Genomic DNA, 19,880 nt, shown 5'->3' with positions numbered 1-19,880 from the left:
GGTGAAACAGAATGATACAGTCTGTTTTTTTTCTGTAATTGGCAGGATCTCAGTGCAGGGAGCTCTAAATTTAGGAATGCTAATAGTAAACTCTGTGTTGATGATGATGTACCAATTACTGATATAGATGCATGCACATGGTCAAAGCCAAATATAGATGGATATTTTTTAAAGGTTTTTAAATCTTTCTGATTAATCTGAGACAAATTAATACATTGTGTGGTTTTTTTAAGTAAAAAGTGCCGTGAAATTAACATAAGGCAAGGATTTTAAAGTTGTTATAAAGGAAAATTTCTGGCTGTGTATTCTAAGCAGATTTGTAGTTTTGGAGATCAAGGAACCTATTCTTCAATCCTCTACAATTTGAACTAAAATCCTACCAGAGGCCTTTATCTCTCAGTACTGGGTAGAGGCAATGTTGATGTTGTAAAATCTCAAAATACTAATTACCTCTTTATTCCCTTTCTATTCTAAATAGAAACGGCTGGAACAGCAGAAGCAGATCCCTGCAGGAGCTGTGGTCCCTGCAGCCACCACAGCCAGCAGCACTGCAACCACAGTCTCCACACCCCAGAAAGTCGTGGTGGGCCCTCTGACAGGCCCAGTCCCCACGGGAACCAAAGTGGTGCTCACCACTAAAGTGGGGTCTCCAGCTACAGTAACATTCCAACAGAACAAGAATTTCCATCAAACTTTTGCTACTTGGGTTAAGCAAGGCCAGTCTTCAACAGGTAAGGAATCATTTGTCATGGAAGGAACATTGCTGGAGTTCATCCTGTGTATGCATCACATCCTTTATATACATCACATCTTCTCCAGATATGCAGCATTATTACATTTCTGGTTATCTTTGCTCTTAACTCTTGCTATGCCAGAAGGACATTTCTGAGATTATACCTGTCTAGTTTTGACTTGTTTTGACTTCTGCTAGGAAGACTCATTTCTGACCTGTCTCATTAATTACTGACAGTTTTTGTACCAGTATCATTCGTGAAAGCATTTATGATGTAACATACTGTTTCCAAAGAAGAACCTTTACCAAAGAAAGCATGACACATTAAAAAAAAAAAAAAAGTAAAGGTAATCCTGTAGTTTGCTGTTTCATGCTTGAAAAACAGTCATTTCATTGACTAATGATTCTGCTCTAAACCTGCCTGTTCTGTGTGCCTCAATAGCCACTAGCACAGCTGCCACCTCAGCCACAACCATTGCCAGCACAGGGCAGACCTTCCAGCTCTCAGGCAGCCCAGTAACGATGGCAGGGAAAGTGATAACTAAGCTGCCACTCCCTGCAAACAGCAAGATTGTTGCCGTCAATGTGCCATCAACTCAAGGAGGTAGGGCAAAGGGAACTGAATAAAAACTGTATTCCAGCTTGCTGTTTAATTCTCCTTTGACACTATTTTCCCAGTGAAGTAAACTATGATGTGAAGGGGGAAAATATTTTTTAATATATATAGATATAAAAATACAAGTTTCTACAGCTCATTCCCCCTGTGTTGCATATTTGTGTCTGTAAGGGGAAAAATGCAAGTTTTTTGCCTGTAAAGTATTCTGCATTTCCTAGCACAAAATTAGGAGCTTTATTTTGAACAATGTGGAATGAAGCATGCTTTTTTTTTATCTAAATCAACAAAGCAACTTTCTTCACAAAAATATTAATGCCTACAGCTGCTCTTCACTGATGAGCAGGAGTTTGGCTCCAGGCTAAGATTAGCATTTTTGATTCTTGCCTCAAGAAGAGGACTTAATATTTTGAGATTTGTGAATGTATATTGAACAGAAAAGCTCAATTCTCTGTCTCCATTATACTTAGCATCTGAGCACATCATGAAAGCTGCAGATTTTGTATTGAAATTTCATAGGTGACAGAAGAAGCATTGCCCATTTTCTTCAGCACCAAAGTGTTGTAGGTGAAAGGTGTATAAACTGCTCTTCTAAATTTGGAAATTAATCAGATTATAGCTTTTAATGGTTGTATAACACTAATTTGTGGCACTCTGTCAATGCAAGGACTTCTTTGCAGTTACCATCAAACTGATCTTTGTGAAAATACACTTTCCTTAGTCTATTCTAAAATATCTGTTTCTTAACTTAAAATGTAGTTGGACTATTGACAAAGTATAATGCTGCTTCTTTTTACAATATGAGAAAGGCTTTCCCAAGAAATGTTGAAAGGCTCAAAGGTGTTCTAGAAACCTGGAGACTTTTGTTCTAAATGCCACCCTGGAGTTGTATTTACTTCTTTGCTGGCCATTATGTCATTAATGAATTCTCAATTTTTCTTTAATTAGGTGTGGTTCAAGTTCAGCAAAAGGTATTGGGTATCATTCCATCAACTACAGGTGCAAGTCAAACCTTTACTTCATTCCAGCCAAGGACAGCAACTGTAACCATTAGGCCAAACACCACAGGGACATTAGGAACAACAAGCACTTCACAGGTAAGATGTTTTTCTGGTTATTTAACTCAAAAAAAAATGTAGGTGTGTAGACTTTTAGTTATTAGCAGATATTAAAAGTTCTGGCTAATCATTTTTCAATGGTTTTGGCTCATCTCAGTAATGGTGTGTGTGGATCCTTTATTCCAACGAGATACAACAGTTCCCTCCAGTTGGGAAAACTAAAACACACATGGAAAACCATTCAGGGCATATTCCAGGGGCTTTCTCCTCAAGTTGACAGGTGGTCTCCTCTTTGGTGTGCACAGGTAGTGCAGGGGACACCGCTGCGCCCCGGGATGACGGTGATCCGGACACCGCTGCAGCAGTCCACCCTTGGCAAGACCATCATTCGAACACCTGTAGTGGTGCAACAAGGTATTCTGCCAGCCAGTAGGTTCATTTTAATATTTAAATTCCCAGTGTGAAATCCATGGTTTGTTTCTTCATGAATTCCATGTGTGTCGCTGTGCCCCAATGCAAAAATCCCTCGTTTTGATGCTTGACTAATGCCTTTTTCAGCTTTTGGATATGTTGGAGGCTTTCTCAATGTTATTCATCATTGACACTGGGAAATGTAGTGCTTAATTTTAAGTTCATTCATTTCGGGGGGGTGAAAAAAAAAACCACAAAACTGAAAAACCCTGAAAACATACAGAGTAATTGTGCATTGAGAAAGCCTTTTTTTGTATTTTTTTTACTTAAAGAGAAAAAGCAATGTTTTTGAAGTTCTCCATATGCATGCAACCTTAGTTAAAATAGGAAACATTTTGCAGACTTTTTTCCATCACACAAATGGTTTGTAAAGAAAATTTATGTGCAAACTGCAGTGTTTGCTTCACCTGTCTGATCACCATCACACTCCATTGCAATTTGTGACTTGGAGGTTTGCTGTGCTTATGGTTAAAAAGCTGAAAATGTGTTTCTTAGCTCAAATTCTTCTCTTACAGGTCAGACCCAGCAAGTGGTGACTCAGATAATCAGGGGTCAGCCTGTCTCAACAGCAGTTTCTAGCACCAGCACAGCTTCTTCCAGCACTGGGCAGAAAACCATCACAAGTTCTGGAACAGCCCCTCAACAAGCTCAGCCACAGACCCCAGCACCTCCTCCTCGCCCTCAGCAGGGCCAGGTGAAGCTGACAATGGCCCAGCTCACCCAGCTCACACAAGGGCAGGTAAAGCACTGAACAGCCCTGGGTGTGAAAATGTGCTAACCCATCCTGCCTTTGCATTTCAGCAGTGTAGTGCCTGTGCCCTTAAATTCATGTGTCTGGCTTCACTTAGGATGAGCATTGGCATAATTACAGACTGAAAGCAGCTTAAATAGTAAATAAATATAATAAATAGTAAATACAAAGTAAGTAGTTTTAATAGTAAAGTTTTAACTCTTGCTTCCTGTTGTATTTCCCAGTAAGGTAACTGGCATATCAGGAGTGTTCAGCAGTATGGAAAAAAAAGTCTTTAATAGCAGTAAGGGACACGATTATTCTGTATGGTCTGTTTTGTAGACATTCAGATCATAATTTTGATTACTTGTCTTTTGATTTGATGTGAAGATATAGTTTTCATTCATGCTATCCAGAATCTCAGAGGGAAAGTTGCAGTATCTGTGAGCAGAGGAGGAAAAAGTTCTTACAACTTCTGCTCAGATCATGAAGGTCTGTTAGCAAAAAATAAGTTGAGCATCAATTTTTGGGTAAAAATAAATTTCTATGATTTATCACAACATCTGTTCTTCAAACCATAAATAATTCATATAAATGATTGCGATGTACAGACTGCTCGTTGCCAGATAAGATTTTTTGTAGGTGGAACAAGACTTGGAGTTTAAGCTGAAGGGGAAGATGGGTTTAGATTAGGTATTGGGAGGAAATTCTTCTCTATGAGGGTGAAGTGGCCCTGGCACAGTTTGCCCAGAGCAGCTGTGGCTGCCCCATCCCTGGAAGAGTCCAAGGCCAGGTTGGATGGGACTTAGAGCAACCTGGGCTAGTGGAAGGTGTGGGTGGAATTGGGTGAGCTTTGAGGTCCCTCACAACCTAAACCATTCTGTGATTCAATGAGTTTCTACACCAAAAACTCAGAGTTATGTTTTGTTCTGTGGGTTCACAAAATGTGTAACTCCAACCCAGTCATCTGTTGGCGATAGAATTGTTGAAAGAGTCCTTGAGTATTTTGTGATCTCAGATACTAGTTTTGGATTTTAGGAGTATGGTATATGCTAAAAATATTAATTCTGAAATCCAAACCCCTAATTGTTCTGATTTTCAGGAGAGCCTGTCTAAGAATTACATCACTAATACATCAATATTAACTTTTTTTTAGGGTGGCAGTCAAGGCTTAACTGTGGTAATTCAGGGACAAGGGCAAACTACTGGTCAGTTACAATTAATCCCTCAGGGTGTGACTGTAATACCTGGTCCAGGACAGCAGCTTATGCAAGCAGCTATGCCAAATGGGACAATTCAGAGATTTCTGTTCACCCCACTACCAGCAGCTGCTACTACAGCTAGCACAACTACAACCACCGTTTCTACTTCCACCTCGGGTAAGCACTGTTCTGTTCAGCAGAAAAAAACTTCCACTTCAATTGCATGGGAGTATTTATGCAGCTGGAGGTTGTCTGGTGCTGCGGTGAATTTGTTGGAAGTGTATTGCAGAGTCTGTTGAGTTCCTGCACAGGGCTTTGCAGTAGTTCAGAGGGTTTGGGGTATCAAGGCTCATGGCCGTGCCATTTGCAATTAATGGACTCCTCGTTTGTGTGTTGGCAGCTGCGGGGGAAGCGAAGCCGGCTCTGCAGGCGCCGCCGGCACCGGCCGTGCCCGCGGGGCAGGGGCAGCCCCCGGGCCAGCCCGGCTCCACGGCACAGCCCGCGGGCACTCAGCCCCAGGGCGCTCAGCCCGAGGCCCCGAGCCCGCCCGAGGCTCCCGGTGACTCCGCGGCCCCTCCCGAAGCTCAGCCCTCCAAATCTCCGGCTCAGTCTCCAGCCCAGGCTCCGGGGCTCTCTCCAGCGCCAGGCCCGATGCAGCCGCCGCCCGCGGGCCTGCCCCCAGGCCAGGCCCAGGCTCAGCATCCAGCTCAGGTGCAAACTCCAACCCGACAACCCAGTCTGATGTGGCCCCACACTCCCATACAAATTCCAGCTTGGCTGCAGCAATCACAGCCTCAGATTCAGACCTTGGGCCCAACCCTTCCAAGTACTCAAAGTTTAAATCAGGTTCCTGTGCAGTGCCCAGCTCATCCTCAGCTGCAACTTCAGCAGCCTCCAACAGGTGTTCTTGCAGTGCCTCAGCTCCAGCAGCAAGTGGAAGTCCTCTCTCAGCTGCAGCCCCGTGTTGTGGCTCAGATACGAGCCCAGCAGGGCAGTGTGCCCCACATCCAGCTTCAGTTACCTCTTGAGGTCCAGCACAGTAGCCCAGCGCAGGCTCAGCAGGTTGCCAGTGTGGTGGCAGTGCAAGCAGCTAGCGTGCAGGAGCAGCTGCACGGAGTCCAGCAGCTCAGGGAGCAGCAGCAGAAGAAAAAGCAGCAACAGATAGGAATTAAACGTGAGCACACCCTTCAGGCTTCTAATCAAAGTGACATTATCCAGAAACAGGTAAAGTTAACAGAAGGAAATTAACACTTAATGAATGAAAGAAATCTAATTTCAAATGCCTGTTCTTGTTAACAATGTTAATACATTTGATAGGCAGTTAATTTGATCCTTTCAAAGATAGTGCACGATTGCTATTGGCAATTTAATGACATGTTGCAAGTTAATTCAGCACATCAAGTCACTTGTACCATGTTTGCATTCTTCTGTCACCTTGATTCAGTTTACCAGTAGCTGCTGGGACAAATCCATCTCTATTCTCAATTCAGGAAAGATAGGTCAGAGCTAGGAGAGCTGATGGACAGAGCACACGTGCAGTACTTTCATTACCTGAAAACTGAGGTTCCAAAGAGGTATCTGAAATGTGACGCTGTTGGATGGCTGCGGGGCTTAAAAAATATATAATGGACTATTACCACTTCTGAAATAAAACAAGCAGTCACTGAGAAAATACAGTCAATTTACATTTAGTTCCTAGGTTCAAACTTGACATAAGCAGAATATCCTACTCTGGGGGTGGTGGTGGTTTTGTTCTCAATTTCTTCTTGAATTTTCAAATAATTGTTTTAAACAAGCACTGCTCCCCTGATAAAATCAGCTTTATTTTGTCACTTAGTGAAATAAATGACACTTAGGAAATGTCCTGGTTCTCCCCAGAATACTGTGAAATACTGGCTAAGTTTTCATCTTTTATTTTGGATTCTGTATTATCCTACAGGTGGTTATGAAGCAGAATGCTGTCATAGAACATTTGAAACAGAAGAAGACACTGACTCCAGCTGAGAGGGAAGAAAATCAGAGGTGAATGTGCATCACAGTGCATTTATAGAGATCAAATTTTTCATTTATTACATCTTTTAATGTTACCGTAATGAAATGCTGGTTTGTAAAAACCTGCTTAAAGTGTTGCAATATTAAATTGGTTAGAGTAACACTTAAAAGTAGCTTTCATAATGATCTTCATTTCATCTTGTATAATCTCAATTTTATTTTGATAATATGTTTTTAAGTAATGTTAAAAATTGTGTTTGAAGCTGGCCACATTTTTTAAACTCAAGAAGCACAGAATGGAGAATTAATGCTTCTGCTGCAAAAAAAAGCCTGAGTTTTGTTTGTCCTTTATCATGGCCATGTGTTTCCATTCTTGTCCCTGCACATCCCACTCTACAGAAGGAGCTGAAGAGTTGGAAGACAGATTGACAAACTGAGAGATTTTATGCTTGAAGCTGCTAAACAGAAATATGGAGTGTTTGTCATTTGTCTTGGGATTATTTGGCTCCTTTTCACACATGCAGTTGCTCCAATTAGATAATCACAAGTGTATGTCAGATACTAAGAAAAAGAAGAGTATGTTCTATAAAATTTTGATCATCAAATCACAAGCTCAGTTGATTACAACACTATCCCTGGGTGCCACTCCTTTACTGTTCACAGTTGCATAAAGAAAAAGATGTATTGGATATGCTCTTCATTTCATGGTGTCAGATAACCAAATAGGTGTTTCAACTGACAAAAGTCCAATTTAAAAGAAAGATGAAAAAAATAGTTCTAACTAGCTTGGTTCGTGGTACAGCTGCTTTCCATCTCACTGATTTATTAGTCTTCAAAAATACAATGTGAGGATCTTTAGTCTGTGAAAAAAACAGGCTAAACCAAGTAGATACAGTGCAGGTATAAAGAGCAAACTAAACAAAATTTTATGACTGTACAAATATTTATCTCCGTATTCCATTGTCATCAAAATCCAGCTGTCTATCAAAGGACAAAATATCTGAGACCACAGAGTTGCTAGCCAGCTGCTTGTCCTGGCCATTGCTATTCTGCTGTTTCCTCTCAGCTCAATGGGAGTTGTTTTTCATGGTCACTCTGGCAACAAGAAGCATTTGGTTTTCTAATGGTTTTGGAAAAGAATGGGGAAGGGAAGAGTAAATTCAGAAGAACCAAAATATATTCATTTTTTAATTGAAATATAAAGCAAAATAAATGAAGGGTGCAAAAGAAGTGAGCAGGAAAATAGATTTATAGTTGAAGGTACAACAAGCAGACAAAAAACTAATCTTGAGCTGTCATTAGTGGAGAAATTTGGAACTGTTTATAGTGAATTCTGTACAGTGAAAAGTGTTTGTCAGTCCTTATGCCAAAACACAAAATTTTGGTAGTATTTTATGGTCACTGGAGTGTAGAAATATCTGGTTTTGAAGAAGTTACAGGCTTCCAATTCGCTTTCATCCTACATCAGAATAAAAAATCCAGCTCTTTCAAACAAATTGAGGAAACCGAATTGAGTGAAAATCTGTCTCATCCTACTAAAGCCAAAGCTTTGTTGGGAATCAGATGGGGGAGGGGAGGAACAATTAGTACTCGGATCATTTAAGTGAAATTGGGATTGGCCCTCTTGAGCCTAACAAGGGACTTGATCTCTCCCAGCAGTGCTCTAGTAAATAAGCAGGAGAGGAAGCACTGGATATTGCTAAATTTACCTTGTACATCTTAGGAAATACAATAATGAGCTTGCAGTGACTGGAGAATTGATTCTGCGTTCTCAACTGGGAATAAACAGGCAGGTCAGCACAATGTCCTTTTCCTTTCTTCCTTCCCCAGAATGATTGTGTGCAACCAAGTGATGAAATATATTCTGGATAAGATAGACAAAGAAGAAAAACAGGCAGCTAAGAAACGGAAGCGAGAAGAGAGTGTGGAGCAGAAGCGGAGCAAACAGAACGCAACCAAGCTCTCAGCTCTGCTTTTCAAGCATAAAGAGCAGCTGAAAGCTGAAATACTGAAAAAAAGAGCACTTCTGGACAAAGATCTACAGATTGAAGTGCAGGTAAGAACAGAGTCTCAAAGGCTAATTTGATGTTAAGCTGGGGGAGAGTATTTCTGTGTTAATCTTTGTCTGTTTACTTAGTGAGATTTTAAGGAAATTTATAGGAAGAAGCTGTGGTTGTGGATCTCTGCAAAGCTGCTCATATGTCCTTTGAGGGCCTCTTGGTTTTCTTCTGGGCTGAAATTACCTTCTTTCATGAAACAGCTTCTGATAAGTTACAGCTGATCGGCCATTGTAGCCCAAGAGTGTTATACCTTAATATTTTGTGAATTGTAGGTTCAGAACATGAAAAGATGCATATTTAAGTGGATTTAATTGTTTACTTTTGGTTACGCTTGGGGATTTTTGCCTAGATTTTAACCCTGTCTTGCAATAATCATGTGAAGTGCCTCTCTCTATTTATTCATTTAATACACTTCAGGAGGAGCTAAAGAAAGACTTGACTAAAATTAAGAAAGAAAAAGAAAGAGCCCAGGCAGCAGCTGCTGCAGCAGCAGCCGCAGCCGCCGCGGCCGCCGCCGCTGCCCCACCACCACCGCCACCAGTGCCACCAGCACCGCCACAGCTGCCAGCAGCCAGCGTCACCTCCTCCTCCTCCACCACTGTCCCCGTGCCAGTCTCCTCCCAGAAGAGGAAACGAGAGGAGGAGAAAGATTCCTCAGCTTCCAAGTCCAAGAAAAAGAAAATGATTTCTACTACCTCAAAGGAAACGAAGAAGGACACAAAGCTTTACTGCATCTGTAAAACGCCTTACGACGAGTCCAAGTGAGTAGCGATGCCACAGCCCCTCCTGCATGTCCTTAGCTTTAGGTTTAGTGTCAGCTCTTAGCACCAGGTAGTGCTAGAAGTGGAGCTAGTGGCAGGTTATTGCAGGGATCACTGAGGTGTAGAGAATAAAGTCTCTAATTTCCACTAGCAGTTACAAATATTAACATACTCGATTGATACTGTTACTGTGCGTGGTTTAGATTTTACTCGTTTGCATGTCTCCATTGTGTGACCTTCCTGTCTCACATGCACATACTCTTTTCTTTTTTTCCCTCCGCTCTGTTACTCTTTCTTTTGCCGTTTGCCTCTGCCTCAGAAGCAAGTGACAATTTGGTTTGAGCAATTTCTTCTGAAGAAGTAGCTGATGTTCTTCAGAAATAGCTTCGGTGCCGTCTTCCATTAAATGACTTTTTTTTTGTAAGGGAGTAAAGGGAGCTCCGAGTCACTGGACTGCAGTTCACTTTGGACAATGTTTCAGGCAGAAATAGTTTCCATGCTTTATTATTTGCATGCCAGGGTTGATAAAAATGAATATTCAACCATTTGACAAAGTGAAAACTGCAGTTCTCTGTAGTTTGATTCTGACTGTGAATGGGGAAGAGTATTTACGCTACGTACAGTGCTTGTGAAGAAATGGTGTAAGTGCTGGAGTGGAGAATCCAGTGGATTCCAGGGGATAGTGTTACATGTTGCTGCTTAAGCTAGAGGTGACTAACAGCAGTAGTTAGTAATGGTTTTCTCACATCTGAGAGCTGTGTAGAGATGTATGTATGATAAATTTGACTTCAGACCAATTCCAAGTGTCAATACCCAAAAGTAAGAACTGCTACCATTTGATAGTACTTTAAGGGCTGATTACAGGGAAACCAGATCTGGAGCAGTGCATTCACTCCATGGGTCATGGTTCTTTAGTCCATAAAGGTTAGGGCCAGGACTAGGAGACCTCCTGAGGTTCCTTCTAGCCTTTTTTGGGTTTTAGTTACATCTTTTAACAAAGTTGAGATATTTGAGGTTTTTTCACCTTGGTTTGAGTAGCTCTTACCATTGCACTATGAGTTCAGTGTGGGAAATGGGGCTGCTCCTTGGACTGCCAGTGCTGCAGGAAGAGCAGAATGGTGCTCTGGCTGTTATGTCACTGCCACCTCTGAGAGGTGTCTCCAGCCTCACTTAACTTTGTGTCTGTGTCAGGTTTTCTGTCACCCAGTGTACTTAGGAGGGACCCTGTTCTCTGATTGTGATACCAGAGGTCTCTGTGTTACTGCATCTGGACTTAGTGACTTTGTGTTGACTCCAGTGGTCATAGAGTGAATTTTGGTAGCTTGAATTGAGAACTGTGCTTCAGTGCACTGAATAAAACTTCAAGAAAAAGAAATGTTAATAACTCAGTAGTATCCTTAGCAATATGATTGAGCTCTGCTGCTTTGCTTTTTGTGAATTTTAAATTTGATGTTCTTACAAATGATGTCTGTACTGTTAAGTACATAATCCTTTCCGTGTTTGGAAAGGAATTAGTTAAGTTTTAAACCAGTTTTCTGAGATTTTTTTTTCATATATATATATATATGTATATATATATATATATATATAGAGGCATTGGATCGTCCACTTTGTGCTGGTGTCTCTTTTCTACTTCAGAAAAGATTGGTGTGCTACTTGAAAAGCCAAGTTGTGGTATTTTATAAATACCCTGTGTATTTTCTTTGACTTAGTAAAACCTTGTAAGTTGTTTTGTGCTGTGTATTTTATTGCAGATCTCTTATGTTTATTTCTCATTCATGATACTCCAGGATTATAGGGATTTGCTGATACTGTTTTCAAGGATGGTCAGTAAGGAGATCTTTCTAAGATTCCAACTTACTTGTTAAATCATAATGTGGCACCTGCTCCACATTCCAGTGGCAAGGTTTAGCATCCACACCTGGATGATGTGCTCCCACATCACCAGGAGCAGACATAGCCCCTCTTGGGGAGGGGGTGCAGGCTGAGTTTCTGATACTTGTCAGAATCTATGTCTAGCCATTCTTTTTGGAAATTGAGTTGTGTGATATTTATTTTAGGATTTGCCCAACTGACAAACAAGAGAAAAGGCAGGATCTGAGTGTCCAGGATGTGTGCAGAGGCCCAGGAAATCAGAGATGTTTCCTGTGGAACATGGGGTAGCTACTGCCCTTGGTGCTGTGGTGTCCTCAGGCTGTTCCCTGCAGGCTGACAGGGTGGCAGGAATTCCTACAGCAGCAGGGGCAGGAGGGTTGAGGTCTCCAAAATCCAGGAAGATGGAGAATTCCTACCTGGCAGGGGGTTGAGGTCTCCAAAATCCAGGAGGATGGAGAATTCCTACCTGGCAGGGGGTTGAGGTCTCCAAAATCCAGGAGGATGGAGAATTCCTACCTGGCAGGGGGTTGAGGTCTCCAAAATCCAGGAGGATGGAGGCTCTGAGTTGCTTGCTTTTGCTTAGGCAGAGAGAATGGATGTGAGCGTCACCCATCCAGTTGTCACTGGTCATAGGTGTGTTCTGAGAGATCCATACACAAGTTACAAACATCCTGGCATAATATTTTACACTTTTGTCACATCATTCTGTGCAAGGTCCCATCCCCATGATTCTGTCCCTGGTTCCCTTCACTTTGTGTCATACCATACCTGGTTCTGTCACACAGCTGTGTCTGAGAGGAGACATTATTCACTCAAAATTCCACTTTGTCACAGTTTTAAATAGTTTATTATCAGTTTTTCAATGCACATACCCCCTCCAAAAAAAAAACCAAAAAAAACCAACACCAAGATTTAAAATTGACAATCATGCCCTGACCCATTTTCTTTTGTATCATGTTACACCAAGACGTACCTACACACTGCTGGTTGCATGTTCTTGTAGTGTACTCGTAACTCCTAGTTGGTGTTTGCGCTTTGCTTTTGTTTTTTAAATTAACTGAGTCCTACATTTTCAAACCTCAAGGAAATGTTTCAGTGGCTTTTGAGCTGCAATTTTGAAAATGTAAACCTTTTCCTTTGGCCTTGTCTTTTTGTGCCTTTGACAGGTATTCACACACGTGTTGAAGTCAGTAGATTTTTAGCCCATAGCTTTGTCAAAGTCTGGTTACATATTAATATGTACATATTAATACATGTGCATTTTGATGAATTGTCAAATTAAAATTGACCCAAGTGACCTTACTGCCAGTCTAGCTGCAGCATGAGATGTTAGTTTATAAGGAATAGGGAGCAGGGAAGCTGAGACAGAAAGTAGCCCAGCATCAAGTGCATCAGAGAGAAATGCAGGGAAAAGTGCCATGCCATTTGAAATGACAATTACATTGTCATTTTCATTGTGAACACTTTTAGGTTCTATATTGGCTGTGATCTTTGTACTAACTGGTATCATGGAGAATGTGTTGGAATCACAGAAAAGGAGGCTAAGAAAATGGATGTGTACATCTGTAATGAGTGTAAACGGGCACAAGAGGGCAGCAGTGAGGAGTTGTACTGTATCTGCAGAACACCTTATGATGAGTCGCAGTGAGTTCGGATAAGAACCTCTTATTCCATGTCTAGGTAGCAAAACTGCTCTGACTGTGCTTTCTTGTTCCTTGCAAAGAGTAAAAAACGAGTTATTCTGCGTATATTGTATTCATTCGTAATACAAATTGCTTTCCAGTAATTGTCTCCCTCTCCCAAATGTTTCTGTTCAGTAAATGTTTAGGAAAAGTCAAGTCCCTCAGGGCAGTCAAAATGTATTGTGGTTTTTATTTTTAACAACAAACTACTAAAACACCATGTACTTTAAATTGGGATTTATTTTCTTTTTTTATTTTATTTTATTTAACAGGGGATGGTTAGAAAGACTAAAAGACAAATGCTGTATTTAGTGGATTTTTTTTGTGCTTTAATCCGATCTGGCTGGAGAATATAATTTTAGTATGGGGGGTATATGGTTGGTATATGATCATATATGTGTGAATTATATGCATCTTTTACTATAAGGCTTTGTGTCATAGAATAATCCTTCTGTATTCAGTTACAAGGCTGAAGCTTCCATGTGAAAAGTGCTTGTATGGAGTGAAACAAGCCCTAGTTGTAGTCCAGTTTGTGCAAAATGCATCTTGAATTGGTTTGGATACTGGCTGGGTGAGGCTTCTGGCTTTACACTGTTCCTTTCATCTCTAAAGCAGAGGAGTTATTTTTGAAATCTTGATTGCTTGAAAGTATAAAATTTAGGAATGTGTTTTGAAGTGGTCTGTAAATACAAAAGCAGTTGGAGTAGAATTTGTCACTCTGAAATCTGACGTTACCTGTTGTCTTTAATCATGCCACGTATCTGCTTGTGTGCAGGGGATGGCAGGTGTATGTGTTTAAATGTAACCTGGACTTGAAATAGATGAAGCCACTGACATTTGGCTTGGCTCTTGCAGATTCTACATTGGCTGTGACCGATGTCAGAACTGGTACCACGGGCGCTGCGTGGGCATCCTGCAGAGCGAGGCGGATCTCATCGATGAGTACGTGTGTCCCCAGTGCCAGTCCACAGAGGATGCCATGACTGTGCTCAGTCCACTCACAGATAAAGACTATGAAGGGTTGAGGAGGGTCCTGCGCTCCTTGCAGGTGAGGACAAGGCTGGCAGCACCAGCGAGTGTGAAAGACCCAGTGGGTCTGGGAGGAAGGGGTGATTTCTCCTTACTAGCTCTGAGATTTGAGGGAACAGCAAAGCTGTGCCACTGTGTCAGCTGCAAACCTGCTTGGTGTTACTGTGCTGAGGAATATTTACAATAATTAGTAAATCACTGCTCCTGAGTGGATGAAACTAAACAATCCCTGCAGTGAAAGGCTTTTAAAGGAAGCAGATTTAGAATCCCAAAAGGCAGAGCGGGAGTACAGCTGCACAGGGTGTGGAAGGTGCAGTGTTCTGTTCTCAGGTCAGTTTGCTGTGGGTTGTGATCCACACTTCCTTACTTTAATTGAGTGTTACCAGATTTCAGGAGTGTTCTCACAGGGGATCATTATCAGCATGTAAATGATGGCATCCTCATAATAAGAATTATGTACACTGTCTGATATTTCTGGTTTGTCTGTCACTCCCAAATAGGCTTTTCTGCTACAGCTATAAGGAATTTTTAAGAATTCTGGTAAAATTCTTAAAATTATGATAACAGAAATCCTGTAAGTAATATTTTGCATTGTCCTGTGTTTTACATACATTTATAAAAGTGTATTAATGTCAGGGTACTTGAAAGCTCTCTCAATAAATTCATTCCATACTTTTCCATGCAGCCTGTTCAGCACAGTATCCTGTTATGTCTGAATTTCAGTTTCCTGTTTTGCAGCCCAGCTACTGGGTCACTGACATTTAAAACTTTACCCAGTCATCAGATGATGGTTCCTTTTCATATAATGCTGCACTTCTTCCTGAAATTCAACTCCAGAACCCAACAGATAAAAGGATGAAAATATTTACCTACTAGTAGTGCCTAATTTAACTGAATTGTATGTTTTCATTCTCTCCTGTTTCCTTGCCAGGCTCACAAGATGGCATGGCCGTTCCTAGAACCAGTAGATCCCAACGATGCCCCAGATTATTATGGTGTCATCAAAGAACCAATGGGTAAGTGTAGGTGAGAACAGCCTGAGTGAGGGGCTTGGGCTTTGGAATAGCGAGTTAATTTTCTGTTGACCACTAACAGCCATGTTGTGCAAAATACACAGGTTAGGCAGGTGAAACACTGTGATTCTCACTGATACATTCAGAAGTTCGTGAGGGCTGTTTTATCCACTCTTAGGCTGACTCCTTCACCCTAAATACTGCCAGTCTTACAGGTGAATGTGGAAGTCAGTGCAGCAGTAGGATGTTCTACCAGTGTTTTTAAATTTCTTTATTTAAAGAGGACAATTTTCTTCTGTCTTTGTAATGAGCTCCTCCTCCAAAGGCTGGTATATGTACTCCAGAGGCTGAGGAGGAGGTGATGCTATGGAAGTGTGACATGCACCTTAAGATGGAGTTCAAAATCATCTTCATCTGACTTGATAGTATAGTAAATTTTGTATTATGTGTAATTTGTCTTTAAAGCTGTAGGGGAAAAGAGGATTCAGATGTTGTGAAGGTGAGCAAAGTGCAAGGGGAGATGCTGCAGCTTTCCAGTGCTTTACTCTGATCTTCTTAGAGCTCACCATTTAAAACTGGATAAGCACTTGAATGTGAAACCTCCTGGGAAAATCTACCTCCTGACAGAAATGGTGTTGGGAATGTTATTCCTTTCCTTACAGTATTGAACCAACACCTTTTCAGATCTCTAAATGAGAGCCAGTGTTTTATTTGAGCTTTCTTACCTGCTCCTTACTCATCCTAGATATAGGAAAGTATTTTGGCAAAATTAGTATTTTGGCAAAATGTTGTGGTATGCTGACTGAAAATAATATTTTGTTTAGGAATTGTGTCCTTTCCTGTTCCAAAGTTTTGGACTGTGCTCTTATGACAATGCTGAACAACTCTTATTCCATGATGGATGTGTTGAAGTTTATAAGGAAAGCTCAAATAACAATATTATTGATGGAGCAAACAAAAGTGCGTTTAGCCCTTTCTGATTTAAGTAGGAGAAGAATACATTTATAATACAATTAAATCTGGGTAAAATACACCATGTAATCCAGACTTATCTGCAGTTGTTTGCACACATTCTGGCATCACTGGTATTTCAAAATAAGCACCACCAAGGGCAGATATTTGTTTTTCTGGCTAAAAGTGCCACTAGACATTTACACAGCTATATTTACATTTGAGATGTTTTGTTCCTCTCCCTGTTTTTAATTGATATTTGCATTAAAATAAGACAATTGCTACTCATGTCACCATTCCTGTCTCCTTAATGTGTCTGGTCAGTAAGGATGAGAGCTCTGGCATTTTGCATGACCTGCACTTGAAATCTTTTGTTGGTGCCATGGGTAATGTGCACGTGCCCATGAGAATTGATAGCTCATTCAAAGCAAGGCAGGAATTCAAAAAATAATCAGTAGGTGATGGCTGTTACATGTGCATGGTACCTGGATCCTGATTGTCTGACCTTCTTTTCCCTTCATTTCTTCAGAAAAAGTGGGAGCTCCTTGAAAAGGTTTCCCCTGCTCATGGTGATTCTTGCATTTTATTGAATTTACCTACAACACATTCATGCCTAAGTGTCTCTTCTGAGGGAGACCTGCTGCTGTCACCAGTGACACCCAGCATTCCTGGGAAAGCCTCTAATCTGGATAATGCTTTGTTTCCCACAGTCTTGACAATGTAGATTTCTGTTTAGGATGAAAGTCTCTCATTTAAATTATCTTTGGTTTCTTTAAAGACCTTGCTACCATGGAGGAAAGAATCCTGAAACGCTACTACAAAAAGGTCACGGAGTTTGTGGCAGACATGACCAAAATTTTTGATAACTGCCGTTACTACAATCCAAGTGACTCCCCTTTTTACCAGTGTGCAGAAGTTCTCGAGTCTTTCTTTGTACAGAAACTAAAAGGATTTAAGGCAAGCAGGTAAGCTGGAGTGTTCCTAACCACAGGTGTTGTGCTGGTCCCTGAAATCTCCTTTCTAAGCTTATCTTGTATTTGCACAGGGATTTGCCACTCCATATGCTTTCCTGGAAAATTTTGTCAAAATTAATGCTTAAATATGATTTCATGAAGGTTACTTTGGAATGTTTATTCAAAAGGAGCTGTAAAAAATTTGGGTGGTATCATGAATTTGCAAAATTTGAGTGATGATACTTCAACTCGTTGCTGCAGAAAACTTAATAATTTCTGATCAGGGCAAATACTGTGTCTGAGTTGTGCTGATGTTCTACTCTGCAGTAAATACTTCTCATGCTAATTAAGAGACAATCCTGCTGTGAAGCTTATAATCCAATGAAAGAAATGAAAATACTTCAGTGTTACTCCTTCTCTCATGTTTTTATCATTTACCACCTTTGAAACAGGGGAGTAAGTAAGGTTTAACATAGGGTATGGAAAATGAAACATAATTCAAAATTTACCTTTCAAAATCAAACTTTAATTTTTTTTTTCTGAAGAAGAGCTGATGTAGAGTGTTTCCCTTATGTAGACATTCCTGAAAAAGAATATGCATTTTTCTTTCTAGTTCAGAACTGTAGCAATGATTTTTGTCAGGTAGTTTTCAACCCATGTTTGTGTCACTGCCATTAGCTGGGTCCCCAGCACTCCCTGTGCTTGCACACTGATTTCATTGCTGCATATTATTTGTTATTGTTTTTCATTTATACCATCCATCTTCTTTCTTTTCTTGCAGATTGTGATATCTTTAGTCTGAACTTTTTAACTGGAATCAGAACTGGATGTTGGGGTCACTTTCTTTTTTTGTACAATCCAATGACATTAAACTGCCCTAAAATCCAGATCATTAGTCTAAAAAGTAAATGTTGTTTTTGTTGCCAGCAGTCACACTGGTGAACATAATTGTATTAACAAAAAAATTGTTCTGTTCCTCAAATACTGTATCAAGAAAAATGAAAAATTCATCATGGAAACCTTGTGTCTTATTGTTTTAGTTTAAGTCACTAATAAAACTGTGAATGTCAAAGAGGAGTTTTGCTGAACTCTGCTTAGCAAAAATGTGATTTTAACATGCCTGTTCAGTTTTTTTTTTTTCCTATTAAGTTAATCCAAAGACTTACTGAATAAATTTAAGCAAAGTAGACCCTATTATAAATATTCAAAACTAAAAATGTCTTTTTGCTTTCCTTTTGATGGACTACTATTATGTAAATATGTGAGTAAAAGTGATTTCAGGCATTTTGGAATATCCCAGTGACACAGTGCATTTTACAAGTACTGAAATACTGAATATATCAATACTGAATATCAATACTGAAATGTATTCTGGAGGAGAAAATGGGCTTAAAATTCAGAACGAGAATGATTATTTTTTCTGAAGGGGAAAAAAATAAATGAAAGCAACATGGTGGTAATTCCCTTATTGTGATTTATTTTTGGCAACACCTTGCAGCAACTGTGTTCTCCAAACTGAAGGGTGCTTAATTCTTCACTTTCTTCTGTATTCTGCAGGTCCCATAACAACAAACTGCAGTCTACAGCTTCTTAGAGTTTCAGCGTGTTAACCAAACACACGAGCAAGGATCTGGTTGTCTGACAATTTTTAATTAAGGAGCCAGATGTTTTTAGTCAGGTTATCCTGACAAGACTTGATGTAAACTGCGTTTTTATTGGTCACAACAGTCAAATTATATTCTTGGCTTATTTTGTCCAAAGGACAAAGAAATAAAAATCAGCAGCACCACTTTCTTGTCAAGATCAAATTGTTGTACTATTGTGGCAGAAGCAGGAAAACTTTGTTTTGTTGAAGGAGAGAGAGAAAGAGAGCAAGAAAAAAGATACAGTAAATGGGGTCACGATTAACTCCATGGAAATGCCACGTCTGTTCTTCAGTGAAGAAGCTGGTTTAAAGTCCACACAGAAAACTTTGACTGTATTTATTTATTGTTGCAAAAAAGACGCTTTTTTATTGCTGCCCTCATTTGTCAGCTAATTATTTTTTCTTATAAAATCCAGCCCTGGTTCCATGTAATCCATTCTGTATCTTAACATGATTCCTGTAGGTAAAAGTACAAGAAGACCTCTAGATGTCTTTTCTTTCTATGAAAGGAGCTGCTATGTACACATGTGCACACACACAGGACTGGGAATCAACAAGGAGTTTATCATTCATGGTAGATAAAAACAAGCTTGCATAAAATTTGGGCTGAGTGGTCATGGACTACAGACTCTGTTGCCTTGAATATAACAAACAGTACAATTTGTCATTTACTCTGCACCAGACTGAACTGAGTAAAATCTATTTGAAGGTATCTTGTTTGTAAACATTTGTCAGATTCTAATTTTTTTTTCTTTTGTATTAAAATTCAAAATATGGATGTATATGAAACAAAATAAATGGAGATCATTGTTCTCCCCACAGCCGTAGGTGTGTTTGAGTGTGCGCTGCCACGTGTGTGAGACACTCTGGGGGTCTGTGCAGGAGTGCAGGGATTGCCAGGAGCAGGGGTGGGAGCAGCCGGGGACCCGCCCGCATTCCAGCCCTGTGACCCCCATCAGACATTGCCACAGCCAGTGGTGCCACAAGGACTGTCCAGCTGGGACAGGCAGGAGGTGTTTGTGGTTCCAGCCCTGTGACCCCCATCAGACATTGCCACAGCCAGTGTTGCCACAAGGACTGTCCAGCTGGGACAGGCAGGAGGTGTCTGTGAG

General features: G+C 40.5%; 1 protein-coding gene across 12 annotated transcripts in view; it reads left to right on the top strand.

The window, feature by feature from the left end:
• Positions 1 to 19,589, top strand: part of BPTF (bromodomain PHD finger transcription factor) — a 52,641-nt gene extending 33,052 nt beyond the window's left edge. For 5 of the 12 annotated variants that reach the window (XM_053994452.1, XM_053994460.1, XM_053994458.1 and 2 more), the window contains 15 exons: positions 479 to 731; positions 1,176 to 1,337; positions 2,295 to 2,443; positions 2,710 to 2,833; positions 3,391 to 3,614; positions 4,762 to 4,984; positions 5,208 to 6,031; positions 6,747 to 6,829; positions 8,630 to 8,855; positions 9,277 to 9,620; positions 12,966 to 13,139; positions 14,033 to 14,225; positions 15,138 to 15,222; positions 16,949 to 17,135; positions 18,681 to 19,589. In XM_053994452.1, coding sequence (XP_053850427.1) covers positions 479 to 731; positions 1,176 to 1,337; positions 2,295 to 2,443; positions 2,710 to 2,833; positions 3,391 to 3,614; positions 4,762 to 4,984; positions 5,208 to 6,031; positions 6,747 to 6,829; positions 8,630 to 8,855; positions 9,277 to 9,620; positions 12,966 to 13,139; positions 14,033 to 14,225; positions 15,138 to 15,222; positions 16,949 to 17,135; positions 18,681 to 18,717 — 3,288 coding nt within the window. In that variant the 3' untranslated portion in view covers positions 18,718 to 19,589. The other 7 variants (XM_053994457.1, XM_053994456.1, XM_053994453.1 and 4 more) reach the window with 7 other exon arrangements.
• The last annotated feature ends 291 nt before the right edge of the window (positions 19,590 to 19,880 follow it).

Source organism: Vidua macroura, chromosome 19 (assembly GCF_024509145.1).
Source record: "Vidua macroura isolate BioBank_ID:100142 chromosome 19, ASM2450914v1, whole genome shotgun sequence".
Taxonomy (NCBI): Eukaryota; Metazoa; Chordata; class Aves; order Passeriformes; family Viduidae; genus Vidua; species Vidua macroura.
The sequence above is the reverse complement of the archived record's forward strand: the minus strand, read 5'-3'. Positions and strand labels throughout refer to the sequence as shown.